A 16,248-nucleotide genomic window follows, 5' to 3' on the forward strand; every position below is an offset into this window, starting at 1 on the left:
CAAAACTGTGCTTAGCTGGCTGGCCAATCTGTAGCTGGCCCACTGTCACCACAGTCTGGGACGAAACTATGTGGAACACTAATTTTGGGTGACAGGAACTCCGAATGTTCCCGTTGCATGCATGTTACAGGTGTGCTGCTGGCGCTATACCGTGCAGTTCAGGCTTGAGGAGGGCGACTGCTAATTGCCGTGCTGGACATGCGTCGAAATGCCCTTCTGTCAGATTTGACTGGTATGGGCCCAGCTGCGTCCCCATAGGCATGCATGGGTGTTGTGCTTGATCTGGATTTCGAAATTAATGCGGGCTGAATTAATGTGTTTTTTTGTTTTTTTTTTGCTGTACTAGTTGGTAAAGAAAGCATATCATATGCAGAAAAATGCAAGGAGAAGAGGACATAAAGAAAACTTTCTGCACTAAGGAGTCTCAGGATTGACGAATACAGCTTTGACACACTCTTGGATCGGAAAGGTTTGGAGATGAGTGGGCCAAAGCATTCACCACGAAGCACCATGTACAGAAGCTGCAGTGCCTGCAGATCTGAACACACACCATTCTGGATGTGTAATCTGCGGAGAAATTCTGTTCAGGAAGGCAGTAGTTGTCATTCTTGTTCTGCCTGCGCCCTTGGTTCCAGGATGTGACGTCTCCCCCCGAAGTGAACATGCTGGATGGAGAGGAGTCGCTCGAGTTCTACGGCCAGAGGCCATGGCAGGCCAAGGGTATGTGCACAGTCATCATGATCCTTTCCCCGTTGTACTGTTTGCTTCGATTGCAAGTCAGTGTATTCTTTCAGTGACCTTGTGAGCAAGGGTTAGGAAATATTCAGCAGGAGGGGTGACAGCAGGCAGGCCAGGATGGAGGCCTGGTTGGCCACGCAAACCTTTTGCCGCAGAACCTCTCCCCACAAAAGAAGATTACTGGGAACCGGTGGTTGTTGGGAAGGGACTCAACTACACATGGTTGTGATCGTTCTAAAGTGCTCTGGTTGCATCTCGCATAGAAAATTCGTGATAATGTGTTCTGGCGACAATAAACAAAGAATTCGAGAAAGCAACTGTGCAAAGGTTTTTGGTAGGGGTGCGCGAATATCAAATTTTTCGAATACGAATATTTAGTTCCGAATATCAAATAGAACATCGAATAATTAAAAACAGACGCATTTAACCACTACAAAACATTTATTCGAGCATCCAAGGACGTCACAGTTCAACTATAAATGAGTAAATGAACACAAAAGGTGTGTGTGGTTGCACAAAAAGCATCAAATTCTAGAACATTATTCTTAGAAGAGTGGAATTATCACAGAAAATGGCTAGCACAGAGCATTAAGGCTAGCTTGCCATGAGCACAAAAGCGTGTTGCTGGCATGAACATTAAAGGTTATCTTGAAGGAAAACCAGCTGCTCCACGTGGTCAAGCAGAAGTCTTTCCCTTCTAGCTGAAATGACTTCTCCAACCACAGAAAATGCCCCCCTCTCACTTGGCACTGAAGTGGGAGGTATTGCGAGGTGCACAGCTTTGCCAGACTGGTGTACCTGAAAGAACCCACGGTCCGCCACCAGTCGCATGGGTCAACAATGCCTCTTCTGAGTAAGCAGCAAACTCCCATTCTGCAGCAGAAAATGCTTCAGTTTCCACAGAATTCCTCACCAAATTGTCAAAGGCATTCCAGACATTAGAAGACTGCTGTGCATAGAGTTCTGGCCCCTGCTTCTGAGCTTCTGGGTCAAGAGCACACAGGGACAGCTTTTGTAGCACTAAATCTTTTAGCCACATCATCTTTTCTTTCTCGGCTCTGAATACGGTAGATTTGAAGCGTGGGTCCAAAAACATGGCCAAGCATGCCTCCTTGTCCTTTGCATACAGGAGGAACCTTGATCTGACCGAACATGCCGGGGCTGTACAAAATTCAGTAGTACCAGTGAAGTTGGCTAGATAGTGCAGCATTCCAAAAATGAATTTTATTTAGGGGTGTGCGAATATTGAAATTTTCTAATACGAATCGAATACAAATATGAAGAAAAAATGGCTTCAAATATCGAATCGAATAGCGAATATCTGTTCAGTACAAAAAAAAATATCAGAAAATGTTGAGCAAGCAAACATTGTTGCCCTTATGTTTTTTCAAAATAGTGTACGGTCTTTACAACCAAAATAAACAAAACTAGACTGCCTCAGTACCATATAAAAAAAACATAAGGTGCACAGAAATGTATACTACTTGATTAGACAGCATAACAGTATGAGGTTATGCAAAACAAAATCCATAAAATGACAAGGCTGGCAACAAATAACATGATGACTATTAAACCTCATTCATTCGGAGTTCAAGGGACTGGAAGAAATGCCCGGTTCATCCGAAGGCCTCTGTTAATAAAATTCCCCCCCCCCCCCCCCCCCCCTCCGAAAAAGAAATGCTGCCGAAAATGCTGAAGATGCAGTAAGGCCTTATGAGGCGGCTCCATCGCGCTAACACCTGTAAGCCCGTGACGAGCCGGCCGTTTTGGAGTGCTGGAAGAACAACACAAATGCAAGCAAGGGGCCGGGGAACACACACTGGCGTCGGAGCGGTGAGGCGGTTTCGAAAAAGGAAAAAGAAATAAGCCGCGCGGAGCTGGGATTGGACTATCGGCGAATGCACGGGCCGACATTTCAAGTTTCCGCGGGGCAGCAGTGAAGCTCAGAAACCGAAACTACGCAGCCAGGCTATTTTTTTGCCCTAGCCTTCTGATTGTTGCCACGCCTTCCGTTACTCCCGCTAAAGAGGTGTGCAGGTTACAACGCACCATGCAATAGGCGGCATTTTAACAGGATCGCTTGCCCTATTGTGACTACTCGACGCGCCCCTTTAGGAGGCTCCCGCGGCATTCCGCAAGTAGGCCTTCCCGCATAGTGTAGTTTACAAATTGGGATAGCGGAAGTCACGCTCGCAGAGTTGTGAAGGCGACAGGACGCATTCTTCAGATGTGGACATTAAATATGTAACGTATTACCGGAGTATTAAAAAAAAAAGCGTGATTTCACGTTGCGATTGCTCGAAGCGGGTCGTCGGCCATCTTGTTCGCAGCACGGGTGATATGTGGGAAAGCCCACTTGGGGAAATTCTCGCCAGGTGAACCTTGCGGCGTCAGGATGCAGTCTAGCCGCGTGATAAATGGCGGAGAAGGAAGCGGATAGGACCTCTGTATTGGTTTCCTTGCATTTTTAACTCGATTATTAGCTAATTTGCCCAGATATTGTGGTTTTGCCACTGTCGAATTTATGAAAGTATGCGCAGTATAGGATCGCTGGCGAGTATTCGGAAATTTTCGAATATTCGGAAATTCACGAATATCAATTTTCGAATACGAATACGAATTGAATATCAAACATTCGATTCATATCAAAAATATTCGATTCATATTCAAAATTTCGAATATTCGCACTCCCCTAGTGGTATTTGAGCTGAAAGTGATCGATACGTTTCTGTACTGGTGATAACAGTGGCTTCAAAGAATGGCTTGAGCGTTTATACACATTCAGAAGCCTCTTTCCATTCCTGTGAACTGAGTCTATCAATGCTGTTGTCCGAAGTGGCAAGGTCCACAGTAACTGCCTCCTTTAGTTCCAAGAGACGAGACAGCATTAGGTACTGGCTGTTCCATCTGGTCTCTATGTCTTGGACCAGACGGAGAGGATCTTTGCCTGCTTTGTTTTGGTATTCCTCTAGCCTTTTTTGTGCCAATGGAGTGTGCTTATAGTGGCCAACAATTTTTCTGGCCGTCTTGCACAGACGATTAATGGGCGGCATATGAGATCTTGCGTCGTTAAGGGCTAGCTGCAGGGTGTGGGCGAAACACGATCGCTCAGCCCATGGGAGCCTCCTGAAAGTGGCACAGACGTTGCGCCCATTATCTGTCACGATGTATTTTTCACAGTCGTCAGGTATCCCCCACTCGCTGCACATCTCGTCCAGCACAGCTGCGATGTTTTCACCACGGTGACTGTCAGCCATATGACGCATGTTAAGCGTGAACCGCTGTATTTGAAAATTGCGAGTTAGGAGATGGCAAGTGAAGCATATGTAGCTTTCATTCGCTCGTGATGTCCACATGTCGCTGGTAAAGGCAACAGCTGCAGTTCCGCCTTCAAAAGCGTTGCTGAGCTCCATTTTTACCTTCTTCTGCGTATCGTCATACATGCGCGGAACAAGCAGCGCGAAAGTGTAGAGCGCGACGGTAGCCGACAGTTTGGAACAGCAGCAACTGCTCTCTAAAGGGGCCCCGAAACACATAATCAGTGCATTGTTTTGCCTCTTGGTTGCATAGAACGAGTTATAGTGATGCTATTAGCATCGGTCGTACCACGTAAACCCCGGTTTTTAATATTTTAATTAGCTCGCAAAAACAAATTCATGACGCTGACGGTGTCACCATACAGTGGCGGTTTTTAGCAGTGGATATGACATCACTTACTGCAAGCTTTATGATTGGACAAACAGTAAATATACTTAAAATTGGGTTAATAACTAAAGATAAGTTTTGTCAAGTTTTTGTGTGTTATATTACATCAACAAAACCAACTTGTTTGCCTTAGATAAAAGTGGTGTAAAGCAAGTAAAACTAAAATACACCTCCAGAGGCTCTGGCAACTTTTTGCATCGAAGGACTTTGCGCTTTTCTGTAAACATGCTATGACCTAGCACACAGCACTTGTGGCTACTCTCTATGTATTTGAGAACGGCTTTGCGGAATCGATGTGATCGAGCCATTGCACAATGTTTGTTTCGGTCCCAAGGAAGGGTGCAAAGAAAAATTCCGTTCGTTTCACATTTAGCAGTGCGCATCGTCAGCTTGTGGAGTATCATCAGGCGACGCCGCCAGATGGCGCCACGTTCCCGTCAACAGCGCACGCTCCTTGCTCGCCGTGACCAACCAGCGCGCTAGGAGCAATGGGCAATGGTAGGCGGTAAGCACTAGCGGTACGCGCTATGCTAAATGTGTCTGGTATCTTGCGCAGGCCGTCACACCATTGCAGTATCTCGCACTCGAGTTCGGATCCATAAGTCAGGGAACGTCACTCATCAGTGTTCCTTACTGCGCCATCGGCGTGACAATGAAGCATGACTGGGTCAGCTTGGCGTTCACATGGTTGTTGTAACCATGCAAACGGCGCCCCCAGCCTTGGCAAGAACGAGTTACAGAGAACAGGCAACCATAAAGTGCAAACTTCCGCCACGTGCTCAGATAGGCTGTTTTTACTGGGCGCACAAAGTGTCGTCATTGGGAGAGTGAAATGGGAATGGGAAGCTGCGCGAAAATCGAGTTGAGGGCAGCATTTTGTTTTCTTGTATTTTTAAATTTCTTCATTGAATATCTCCCGCTCCTATGCATCAATTCTTATAATTCTTTTTGATTCAGCATCTGTGTGACATAAAGAATCCATCTGAAATGTGACCGGCATCCGTTCAAGCAGTGTTTCGCAGCCCCTTTAAACCCGCAATCTTCAACAACGCTGTAGGGCTGCAAATCAAGCGCCACCATGGCAGCTACCTTGCTAATTAAATAGTGCTTGCATCATCTTTTTTGAAAGCGACTCTGTCGGGCGCACAAAGTCGGTCATGGTCGGCTGATCTTTCTCCGGTACACATGCAACCATCTTTCGATACTCTTTCATCTCGGCTGCATTCAGCTTCAAATGGTTGACAAACGGCTTTGTCGTACCTGTAGACATTTTAAGCACCTTGCTGCACGTGGTGCACTCCGCCGTCGATGGCGATATCTTCAAAAAGTATATTCATATGACACTCTTTCCTTTTCGGTTTCCACAACCTTGGTTCGCCATGGCACGAATCAGAATTGGGCGCGCAGTCGCAAATTTAGCCATAAAGAAGCTCACCAGCACAACCAGCTACGGTGCGGCCCAGCTAGAGTGAACTAGAAGAGAGAGAGAGAGAGTGTGCCAAATGAAAGCCGAAAAGTGAGGCAAAAGAAGGGTAATTTCCGCTAGGATCGCTGCGAACGTTATCCTTCCCTAGGTGCCTTTTTAGAGGCGGCAAAACCCGCGTGCTGCGTAGCGTAGTGGTTAGTGAACTCGCTTCACATGCGGAAGACTAGGGTGCGATTCCCGCTGAACGAACAGTTTGTTTTTATATTTTATTTTATTTTAAATCACAGTTTGTTTTAGTGCAAACAATCCGTGGTAGCTAAAAAAAAAAGGCAACCGAAACTGAAGTTTCTGCAGCGCCGCCTTGCTGCTGCCGTGGACTTCACCTTGTCAAAATATAACTGCCGGAATCTCCGTGCCACGCAGCGCCAATTTTGAATGTGCATTTAAAGCACACCCGACCTTACTCTCTATGCTCCGATCTGTGCTTTTAGCTGATGAGTAAGACAAACACGCCCTTCAAAGAGTGCTGGGAATTGTTTCGTTCAGCTTGATGTCTGCGAGCTGCACAAAGTGCGTCGCGCAGACGTACGCTGGCACTTTAGAATGACGGCCTATGGGGCGAGTTGGTGCATGACTGAAAAAACTGTGTCACAATGAAGACAACACAAGGAAGAAAAAGACAACACATGCTCACACTACCAACTGTTTATTGGAGAAAAAGGGGGCACATTTATAACCCTCATTTACCATGTGCCACCGCTATAGCGCGTCTTGTCCAGAGCCGTTACACAACCAGGGCTTGCTTTGTGCGATGCCAAGTGCACGGCGCTGGTTTTCACGAGGTGCCAGTGCAATGTGTGCTCAGGCAGAATAGTGGCTTACGATTGAACCAACCGTAACGAGCGGTGAAGAGACGTCCTTCTTTCGTGGTCCGTGATCGTGGTGAAACGGATGACAAGAAGACGTGAACATTCTGCCTATGGCAGGCAGGACGTATAAGCATTAACACGAAACAAAAAAGCTATTCCGCTATATGATGACTATATGATGACTTTGTGTTGTGACCCGTTAGTGGAGATCAGCGTTGCGTCTTTTAGGAGCTATGTCTGTAGCTTCTTGAGTTTCAAACTTATCTCGCCTAACAGCAGTGCCACCACCAGCGCTTCAGTGTTGCGTGCAATTGCTCGTTTTGTACTAGCCAATATTCAATTCATATTAGATTCGGTTGTATCACTATTCGATTCCTATTCAATTCTGTTTGGAGAAAGTACTGTTTGCCCCTAGAAATAGCGCTTGCCTGTATGATACCGCTTGCGACAGCGTGGAATAGTGCTTTGCTGCTCGCTGTAAAACATGGCTGCCAGGCAGATGCTCGAGATGGCCTCTTGATCTGTCGCTTTTGTGCACTTGAAGGGTGCCATCTTTGCATTGAGCTTGCATTTAATGGCTGCACAGCTACCATAGTCCTCCATAAAGTCAGCAATAAAATTCCAATAAGGAAGGGCGTCAGGCAAGGAGACACGATCTCGCCAATGCTGTTCACCGCATGTTTACAGGAGGTATTTCGAGGCCTGAATTGGGAACAGTTGGGAATAAGAATAAATGGAGAATACCTAAATAATCTGCGATTTGCTGATGACATTGCCTTGCTGAGTCACTCAGGAGGTGAACTGCAAATCATGATCAATGAGTTAGACAGGCAGAGCAGATCGATGGGTCTAAAAATTAACATGCAGAAAACCAAGGTAATGTTCAACAGTCTACCAAGAAAACAGCAGTTCACAATTGGCAGCGAGAGCCTAGAAATTGTGACGGAATACGTCTACTTAGGGCAGGTAGTGACAGCTGATCCGGATCATGAGAGGGAGATAACTAGAAGGATAAGAATGGGGTGGAGCGCATATGACAAATTCTCGCAGATCATGAGTGGCAGTTTACCAATTTCCCTCAAGAGGAAAGTGTACAACAGCATAATCTTACCGGTACTCACCTACGGGGCAGAAACGTGGAGGCTAACGAAAAGAGTTCAGCTTAGGTTAAGGACAACGCAGCGAGCCGTGGAAAGAAAAATGATAGGTGTAACGTTAAAAGATCGGAAGCGGGCAGAGTGGGTGAGGGAACAAACACGGGTTAATGACATCCTAGTAGAAATCAAGAGAAAGAAATGGGCTTGGGCAGGGCATGTAATGCGAAGGCAAGATAACCGCTGGTCCTTAAGGGTAACGGAGTGGATTCCAAGAGAAAGTAAGCGTAGCAGGGGGCGGCAGAAGATTAGGTGGGCGGATGAGATTAAGAAGTTTGCAGGCAAAGAGTGGATGCAGCTGGCAAAGGATAGGGTTAATTGGAGAGACATGGGAGAGGCCTTTGCCCTGCAGTGGGTGTAGTAAGGCTGATGATGATGATGATGATGATGCGTGCTTGGGTGCGGTCGTGCACACCCAGTATGCATGGGGTGCTCTGCCGGCTTCAGAATCAGAACATTCAGAGTAAATGCATTGACAAGAGAGGTGAAAATTGAAGGAGGAAAAAATGCTGTTTCATTGCAGCTGCGTACAAAGCTCCGTTCCTCCCCGTGGGGCAACAGTAAAAGCCTGCATATATTCTAGGTTACAAAACAAGAATGAAATGGCTTCATGCTGTAGTGTGCTTTTCTGTCCATGCTGTCTGTGGAGATAGGGTGCTGGCAGAAGGAAGATGTGCTCATCTCTGAAATCCGAGCAGGTTGGCAATATTTAGCATAGCAGTGGGAGGTTTTCACCCTGCGGCTTTCATTAGAAAACGAAGTTGTACTTACTACAGTCATCATCATCATCATCAACCTTACTACACCCACTGCAGGGCAAAGGCCTCTCCCATGTCTCTTCAATTAACCCTATCTTTTGCCAGCTGCAATCCACCCTTTGCCTGCAAACTTCTTAATCTCATCTGCCCACCTAACCTTCTGCCGCCCCCTGCTACGCTTCCTTTCTCTTGGAATCCACTCCATTGCCCTTAAGGACCAGCGGTTATCTTGCCTTCGCATTACATGCCCTGTCCAAGCCCATTTCTTTCTCTTGATTTCGACTAGGATGTCATTAACCCGTGTTTGTTCCCTCACCCACTCTGCCCGCTTCCGATCTCTTAACGTTACACCTAGCAGCAGTGGCGTAGAGGTAGAACATCCGCCTCGCGTGCAAGAGGACCGGGGTTCAAATCCTGGTGCCGCGCAATTCCCCACCGGGTTTCAAAAAAAAAAAAAAATCCGCGTATCGATGGAATTGCATACCCAGGCCTGGAGTGCGGCCTGATCTCGGTGACCAGAACCGACAACGCACTCTCTCACCAGAGCAGGATTTGGCCACCCTGGTGTAGTACTTGGCCACAACCTTCTATGATCAAACCAATTAACTTACTACAGTAGAACCTCATTAGTGCAAACTTCTAGGGCCAGAAAAAGGTTGAAATTATGAAATGACTATGAAAAAACTGACAAGGGCCACTTAAATCACGAAAAATTTATTTGGTGAAAGATTGGCCAATAGTCGCTTGCTTTTCAGGTAAGAACAGCAACCGTTTTCACATTGCCATCAATGCTTTGTGGCATACGCACTCTGATGAACAAGAGCCTCCCCGGCACCTTTCACAGTGAGACATGGTAGCGGTGGTGTCCCATCACAAGCAGTTGCACTGGCTTAGATGAACTGAAAGCTGGGCAAGTTGGTTTCAGTCACCCATTGCAAAAGCAGCGCGGACAGAACAAACATTCATGTCGGTGCTCATGTTGTCATGTTCATTCCATTTTTGCGTTTTCGTGCTTTTTTACAATGCGTCACATTGAGGAGGCTGCACCGCAAAAAGAGCGAATGCTATGTGACAAGCACGAAGTCTCGCTGCAGTGGAAAAACAGTGAAGTGGAAATGAGGGAAGCGCGTAGTGGCGCCATTCCTAAATGGTGTGCAAATGAGCTCAGTTGGCTAGCTGATGGGCTGGCTGATCAGGGGACCTCAAAGTTCAGAAAAGCAAAACTGAAACTAAGCGGCTCAGCTATCCAAGACTGGGCCGTCTGTTTTTTGTCACTTGGCATGAGGACTGAGGACTGGCATGAGGACTGAGTAAGGTTATTTGCATGATCTCTTGCCATGCCAGTCACACCTGGATGCTGCCTGCCTTGAGCAGCATCTAAATTGGTGAGCCATGGACGATAGTCAGGAGCACGTCAGTAGTTTGAACTACAAAATGACAAAGAAGCTCTTCATGTGTGTGGTAGCTAAGCATTCACACATGTGGCAGCTGGAGGGGAGGCCAGGAAAAAAAATATGGCTGGGCATCAGAGAGTAGACGTGCTTAATGAAAGTGGAGCTGATCTGGAAGAAAGGTTTTTAATTTGGGTGTTATTCTTGCAACATTGCAGGTCGAGGTGATGCCCTGGACCCACAGACGGAGGACCTTGGAATCCAGGCACTCCAGTACAAAGAGAAGACCCAAGTAGACCACTCGGTTGGTCATCTCTGTGTTTCTCTCCAGTCTCTGCCTGCGCAAATGCGGCATTACAAACCACGATGCTGTCTTAGCTGCAACAGCCAGCTGGGCAGCAGGCAAAGATCATACGCTGCCCTTAATGCATACAGCAGGACACAGTGAGTGGTGGACTGGTTTGTAATGCTGCTTGTGTGGTTTTCAAGCCGGAGCACAAACTGTGGTGCCACCGTGGTGGCTCAGTGGTTATGGCGCTCGGCTGCTGACCTGAAAGACGCGGGTTCGATCCCGGCCGCGGCGGTTTAATTTCGATGGAGACGGAATTCTAGAGGCTTTGCTGTGTAAGTTGTAGACTTTGGCAAAAGCAAACTTAAGCATTATCTGTTGTTTTTTTTTTAAGCTTCCCAAGTCCCTTCCTTTGCGGCACGGTCTGGGTTTCCAAACACTGTATGACTGCTGCTGCGCCTCAACTTTTAGCAGCCCATGCACTGAAGTTCGTTGAGCATCCCCTTATTCCCCTGGGGAGAATATTGAGAGACTCTGTGGTTAGTGCTACTGTAGCCATCTGGGGATTTTGGGGGGACATCACAGGTATAGCTCAAGCTGCAAGGGAGAAATGTTACAACAGGCCCATTTTATGTGTGGTCTTAATGATCTACAGATGGGAGGGGTGCAAGGTTAGTGATTTTTCAGTTCAAAGCGAATTCGAAGTTAATGGTAATTTTCTTTGAATAATTTCAAAGCGAATATTTCGAATACTTCTGGTACGATATGCATTTTCAAAATCGTCTGTTTTTCTAATGGACAAAGTCACTATAACCCCTTCAGGTGCTGTGTCCACATATGTGGAGGCGACTTAAGCCTGCTCATATATTCGTATACAAGGCGAATTTTTACCTTTGAGTTCTGCGCTCTTACCATTTTGACCCTCCCTATCAAGATTGTGGTGCCATCTCTTGCAGTTATAGTGAAATGTGTTTGTAAATCAAAAGATAAGATGGACATTGCAACATATTTTGGCAGGATGAATAAATAGCTTTTATTTTTGAATGCTGTTTTTTCAAATGGTCGGGAAAGGTGCAATTCGCCGTTCGGAATGTGTCAGTAGGTTAATTTAGAAATGGCACACCAATTTCATTGTCACAGACGAAGAAAGAAAAAGTTTTGCAGTGGACGTTCAGAGTGGTGCGTCCACAAACATGTACATGATGCAATAATGCGGAAAATATCAAAGTGGCTAGTCGTAAAACAGCACTACAGACACAGGACAGAGCAGAAAAGGACACACACAGCGCTGACTTTCAACTGGCTTATGTGGACTGAAATTGAAATTGAAAGTCGGCGCTGTGTATGTGTCCTTTTCTTCTCTGTCCTGTGTCCGTAACGCTGTTTTATGAGTAACCATACAAAACCAACGTGCCCAATCTGCCGTTCTTCTTCAGATCAACGTGGTGTTTTCTGTCCACTGTGCGCCATTTTTTTGGAAATAGAGATGTTGAAAACTATGCTTCTACAAGGAGAATGTTGGATGACTTCAGCACTGAAGCATTGTTTATGAAAAATAGCCTATGTAGAAGCACGTCCAAAGATGTGCAGCTAACCGAGCAATGAACCCGCAGATGGTCTCAAAGAACCCTCGCAACGCTGAGTTGCTGCCGATAAACACAGCCTGCTATGATCTGTGCTGAAAGTCAAGGGGTCTCAGGGGGTCTTACGCCCCTACTAATATATTGAAAACGGATCTGAGACCACCAATGCTAGAATGTAGACTGCTTGAATCTGAAGAAAGAAACCGTTTTTTATGCTTCTTGTCAATGGTGGTCTCAGTATATCTGCTCTTAAAGTTTTGAAAATTTCATTGTAGTTTTTAGCAAGAGATGGTGAAAAATAAAAAATGGTAGCACTACACAAGGGGGATGAAAAAGGGGAACCTATGCCCTCACACTGCAAGTCAGTTCTGAGCTGGCCGCTCAGCTCCAAATCTACAAAACAACAATCGGCACACACGTGGAACGTGGGGATAGTTTGTTTCAGGTTTCTGACATAAATTGAGCAAATAACGACCTTTAAAAATTATTTCTCTTTGTAAAAACTGTGTGTAAAACATGCTGCAAGCTGCTTTTTCTCTCTCCCTCTCCACTTGTGTTCAGATCACTCGAGACCCCTTGGTGGAGCCAGACTTTAAGCACTGCTTATGATGGAAGCAACCATTGGTCCCAACTTCTGAACATGTTTATTGCACAGTAGTGCAGATGTGAAAGCTGCAAATCTGTCATCACAGAATGACTGTTCTTGTCTGTCTCATAAGTCAATGAACCAAAAAATAATTATCTGAAGTGTGTATTCTCATATTTAAACATTTAGTAATGTCTAACAATCAGTTAGAAAACATGATTTGGGCCAGCATGAACTTTGGGACACAAACGAAGAGAGACACATGGAACACGGAACACACTGCTGTGTCTCTCTTCGTTTGTGTCCCAAAGTTCATGCTGGCCCAAATCATGGATTCATACCAACTGGCCCAGAAAAATGCCATTTTGCAGTTAGAAAAGGCAAGCGATTGCAGTGTTTACATTCATGTAGTAGCTTTGAGGCGCTGTGTCCACATATGTGGACACGAATAAAATATAATGTCATATAAAAATTGTTGCATAATTTTTGCACATAACTTCTGGTTTAGTAAAACGAGCTTTTGGGCAAGTTGGTTACTTTGCTTCCACATAACTGCAGCGTAAAAAATTACGAGCACAAAAAAGGGGGGGAAACACATACGACACGGACAAAAGCTGCACTCACAACTGATTTTATTTCGCCAGGAATGGGAAATATAAAGGTTCCGCCGCGGATGCGCGCGCAGCAAGTACACGTACCGCGATCACAAAAACCAAAAAAAAAAACCAAGAAACCAAACAAAAAAACCAAATCCAATACTTTATCACACCGTGAAACCCATCTTATCGCCTTGCAGAGAAAAGGTCACATTCCGCTTTATACAGATGAACAGAAGTATCGCTTACGCAAAAAACGCCCTTTTCCTTTATATGGTAAGCTTCCAGTAGTTCACGTGCAGTTTGATCTTTGCTTTTGCCTAGAATCCTTGCACCTTCAAAATGCGGCGAACAATCCTGACAAGACCTGCAATGTTTAACTAAATTAACATCTTCATCTCTCTCTAAATTTCTTTCATGCTCCCTCAATCGATCGTTGACACATCTGCCAGACTGGCCGACATAGGCTTTTCCGCATGACAGCGGAATTTCATAGACCACTCCTGCCTGGCACTCTACATGGGGCTTAGTATGCTTTTTCCCGCAGCCAGTTTTTGTTGCCTCCTTACCGGAGATGCGAGGGCATAGTTGGCCGAGCTTTTTCGGAGCTGAAAAAACCAGCGGCATCCCCAAACCTGTTCGCTACTTTCTTTAAGTTACGCGGGACTGTGTGCAGGTAGGGGGCTACTTCCGGACGCACAGTGCGCTCAACTTCCCTTGTCTTCGAGGACGTCGCCGCCTTCACCTTTTTCAGGGGGGTTTCCGCAACAGCCGTCACGATCGACTGAGGGTAGCCCGAGTCCAATATTCTTGCCAATTGGCCGTCAAAGCTGGTCTGCATTTCATGTTCGCACGATTTATCTAGTGCAGATTCTAGGCATAAGTTCACAATGCTTCTTTTAATTATTTTAGAGTGTGCAGAATCATATGGCAAAAGACGTTTCTGCACACGTGGAGAGTACCGCCAACACACGTGATCCCCCCCGAACTTTAAACGAATATCCAAAAACTGTAGAAAATTATCGTTTGGCACTTCGCAAGTGAAGGTCAGTCCCTTTCCATGGTGTTTAAAAACGTCTAAAATCTTATCAACAATAGCGCAGCAGTGTAAAGGGCTCTGCTTGTCCAATAAGATCAAAAAATCGTCAACATATCGGTACACCTTTGTGACCTCGTCCGGTTTAAAAACAGTTGCTAACAACTGGTCAATACTAGCTAAAAAAGTATCACTTAAAATGGGTGCTACGCAGGACCCAATGCATATTCCTTTGGTTTGTAAGTAGTGCTGGTTGTTAAAAGCAATAAAAGTTCCTTGAAGGTAAAATTCTAAAAGTGTTAGAAAATTGTCAACAGACATACCAGCTGAATTTTGGAAGGGGATGACGCCACTCTTGTCAATGCACTGTTTCAGTGAAGCGAACAATTCCTGGTGGGGTATCGAATAAAACAAATCTTCAACATCCACAGAGAATGCGAAGCCAATGCTGCGGTTGGTTTTTAGAAAATCAACAACTTCTCTAGAATTCTTTATAAGAAAAGGGTCATTAATGGTGAGCCCTCGCAAAGATCTCTGCAGGAACCGACTAACAAGCACCTGCCATGTACCATTTTCACTAACAATAGTTCGGAACGGTACATCTGGTTTGTGTGTCTTGGCACTAAAAAACACTTTCAAAGCATTGCCTTTACAATTCATAATCTGCCTGGACAGTTTATTATTTCCCACGTCTTTGCAAAGGTTGGCCACTCTCTTTTTTTGCAGTATTGGGACGGCTTTTCTTCAGGGTAAAGTTTTTTTGCACAGCCTGAAGGGCTTTTTCGCGGAAAACACCTTCCGGTAAAACAACAAACCCTCCATTTTTGTCAGCCTGGAGAAGAGAGAGCCCCTTATCTTGAAAGTAAGTAACCACCTTCCGCAAAGACGTGCCAACATGACTATTATATGAAAAACCAGCGGACACTCTTTTGAAAACAGCTTTGAAAAACGCGGGCCAATGACTCGCTCACGCCTGGCACATAGGGTATTGCAGCTCAGGCACGGCAAGGTAGGCGAACGGGCTGAGCTGGTCTCGTTGTCTGCTGTATTACAGCGTTCACGAAGTGCTGTGGGTAGCCACAATTGTTGAGCTCGCGTCGCACTTGGCGTATGTCAGAGGCTTTTTCTTCGAGTTTCGAGCATATTCTTTCCGCACGACGGACGAGGGTAGAAACGACGGAGCGCTTATGGCACGTAGGACGGGAAGAAAGGAACGCCGACCAAAGGTTGTTGTTAAAACGAAGACGCTGACAAAGGCAATGACTGCGTTGAGAAAATGACTTACCTTCTGCAGGACTACAGTGCGTACTTGCCGCTGAAGTGGGACCGTACGCTCAAGGTAAAAAGAAACTTGCACATTCTTTTGACCGACTCTTCCGATTTATTCCACCGGACCACAAGTCGCTTTATTTCAAGCTCCTCTGCCACAATGGATCAGCTCCCACCTTGTATGGTCTCCCGAAGATCCATAAGCCAAACGTCCCGATGCGACCAATAGTCAGTCTACTTGCACAATGTTTTTGCGCCACTCGTTGGAAAGGGCTCGACTTTCATACGTAACTCTTTCGATTTTATTGAAAAAGTATGTGACGTTAGGCGGCAGACGACAAGATCATGGTGTCCTTTGATGTGAAGTCGCTGTTCACCAGCGTACCCGTGGATCTGGCTGTGGAGGTGTGCCGCTCAGCGCTGCAGAATTACAACGGATTGTGTGAGGAACCCCTATCGAAAGATCAGATCTTCTGAAGCTGTTGCAGTTCTGCCTTGAAAACACTTATTTTGTTTTCTGGGGTGCAGTCTATAGACGAGTTCATGGCACCGCTATGGGCGCATCTATATCGCTGACAACTGCAAACCTTACCATGGAAGCAATAGAAGCCTGTGTACTGGCTACCTTCGAACCGCACCCAAAGGTTTTTGTATGTTACTTCGATGATGCTTCTGTCTTATCAAAAAAGATATGTTAGGTGCTTTCACAGACCACATCAATAGCACGGAAGATTCCATTCAATTCACGGTAGAGGAGGGGACTGCCGGCTGTCTTCCTTTCCTGGACATATTGGTTGAACGCCGTGGCAGCCGCCTCTCTTTCAAAATTTTTAGAAAGAAAACCCGCA

The 16,248-nt window shown here is 45.9% G+C and overlaps 1 protein-coding gene across 2 annotated transcripts in view; it reads left to right on the forward strand.

Moving 5' to 3' along the window:
• gry (trafficking protein particle complex subunit 11 gry) overlaps nt 1–16,248 on the forward strand; it is a 374,318-nt gene that overhangs the window by 82,452 nt on the left and 275,618 nt on the right. For both annotated transcript variants that reach the window (XM_077655723.1, XM_077655724.1), the window contains exons 10-11: nt 636–720; nt 10,260–10,345. In XM_077655723.1, the coding sequence (XP_077511849.1) occupies nt 636–720; nt 10,260–10,345 (171 nt within the window). The remainder of the gene's footprint in view (nt 1–635; nt 721–10,259; nt 10,346–16,248) is intronic.

Source organism: Amblyomma americanum, chromosome 2 (genome assembly GCF_052857255.1).
Source record: "Amblyomma americanum isolate KBUSLIRL-KWMA chromosome 2, ASM5285725v1, whole genome shotgun sequence".
NCBI classification, from domain to species: domain Eukaryota; kingdom Metazoa; phylum Arthropoda; class Arachnida; order Ixodida; family Ixodidae; genus Amblyomma; species Amblyomma americanum.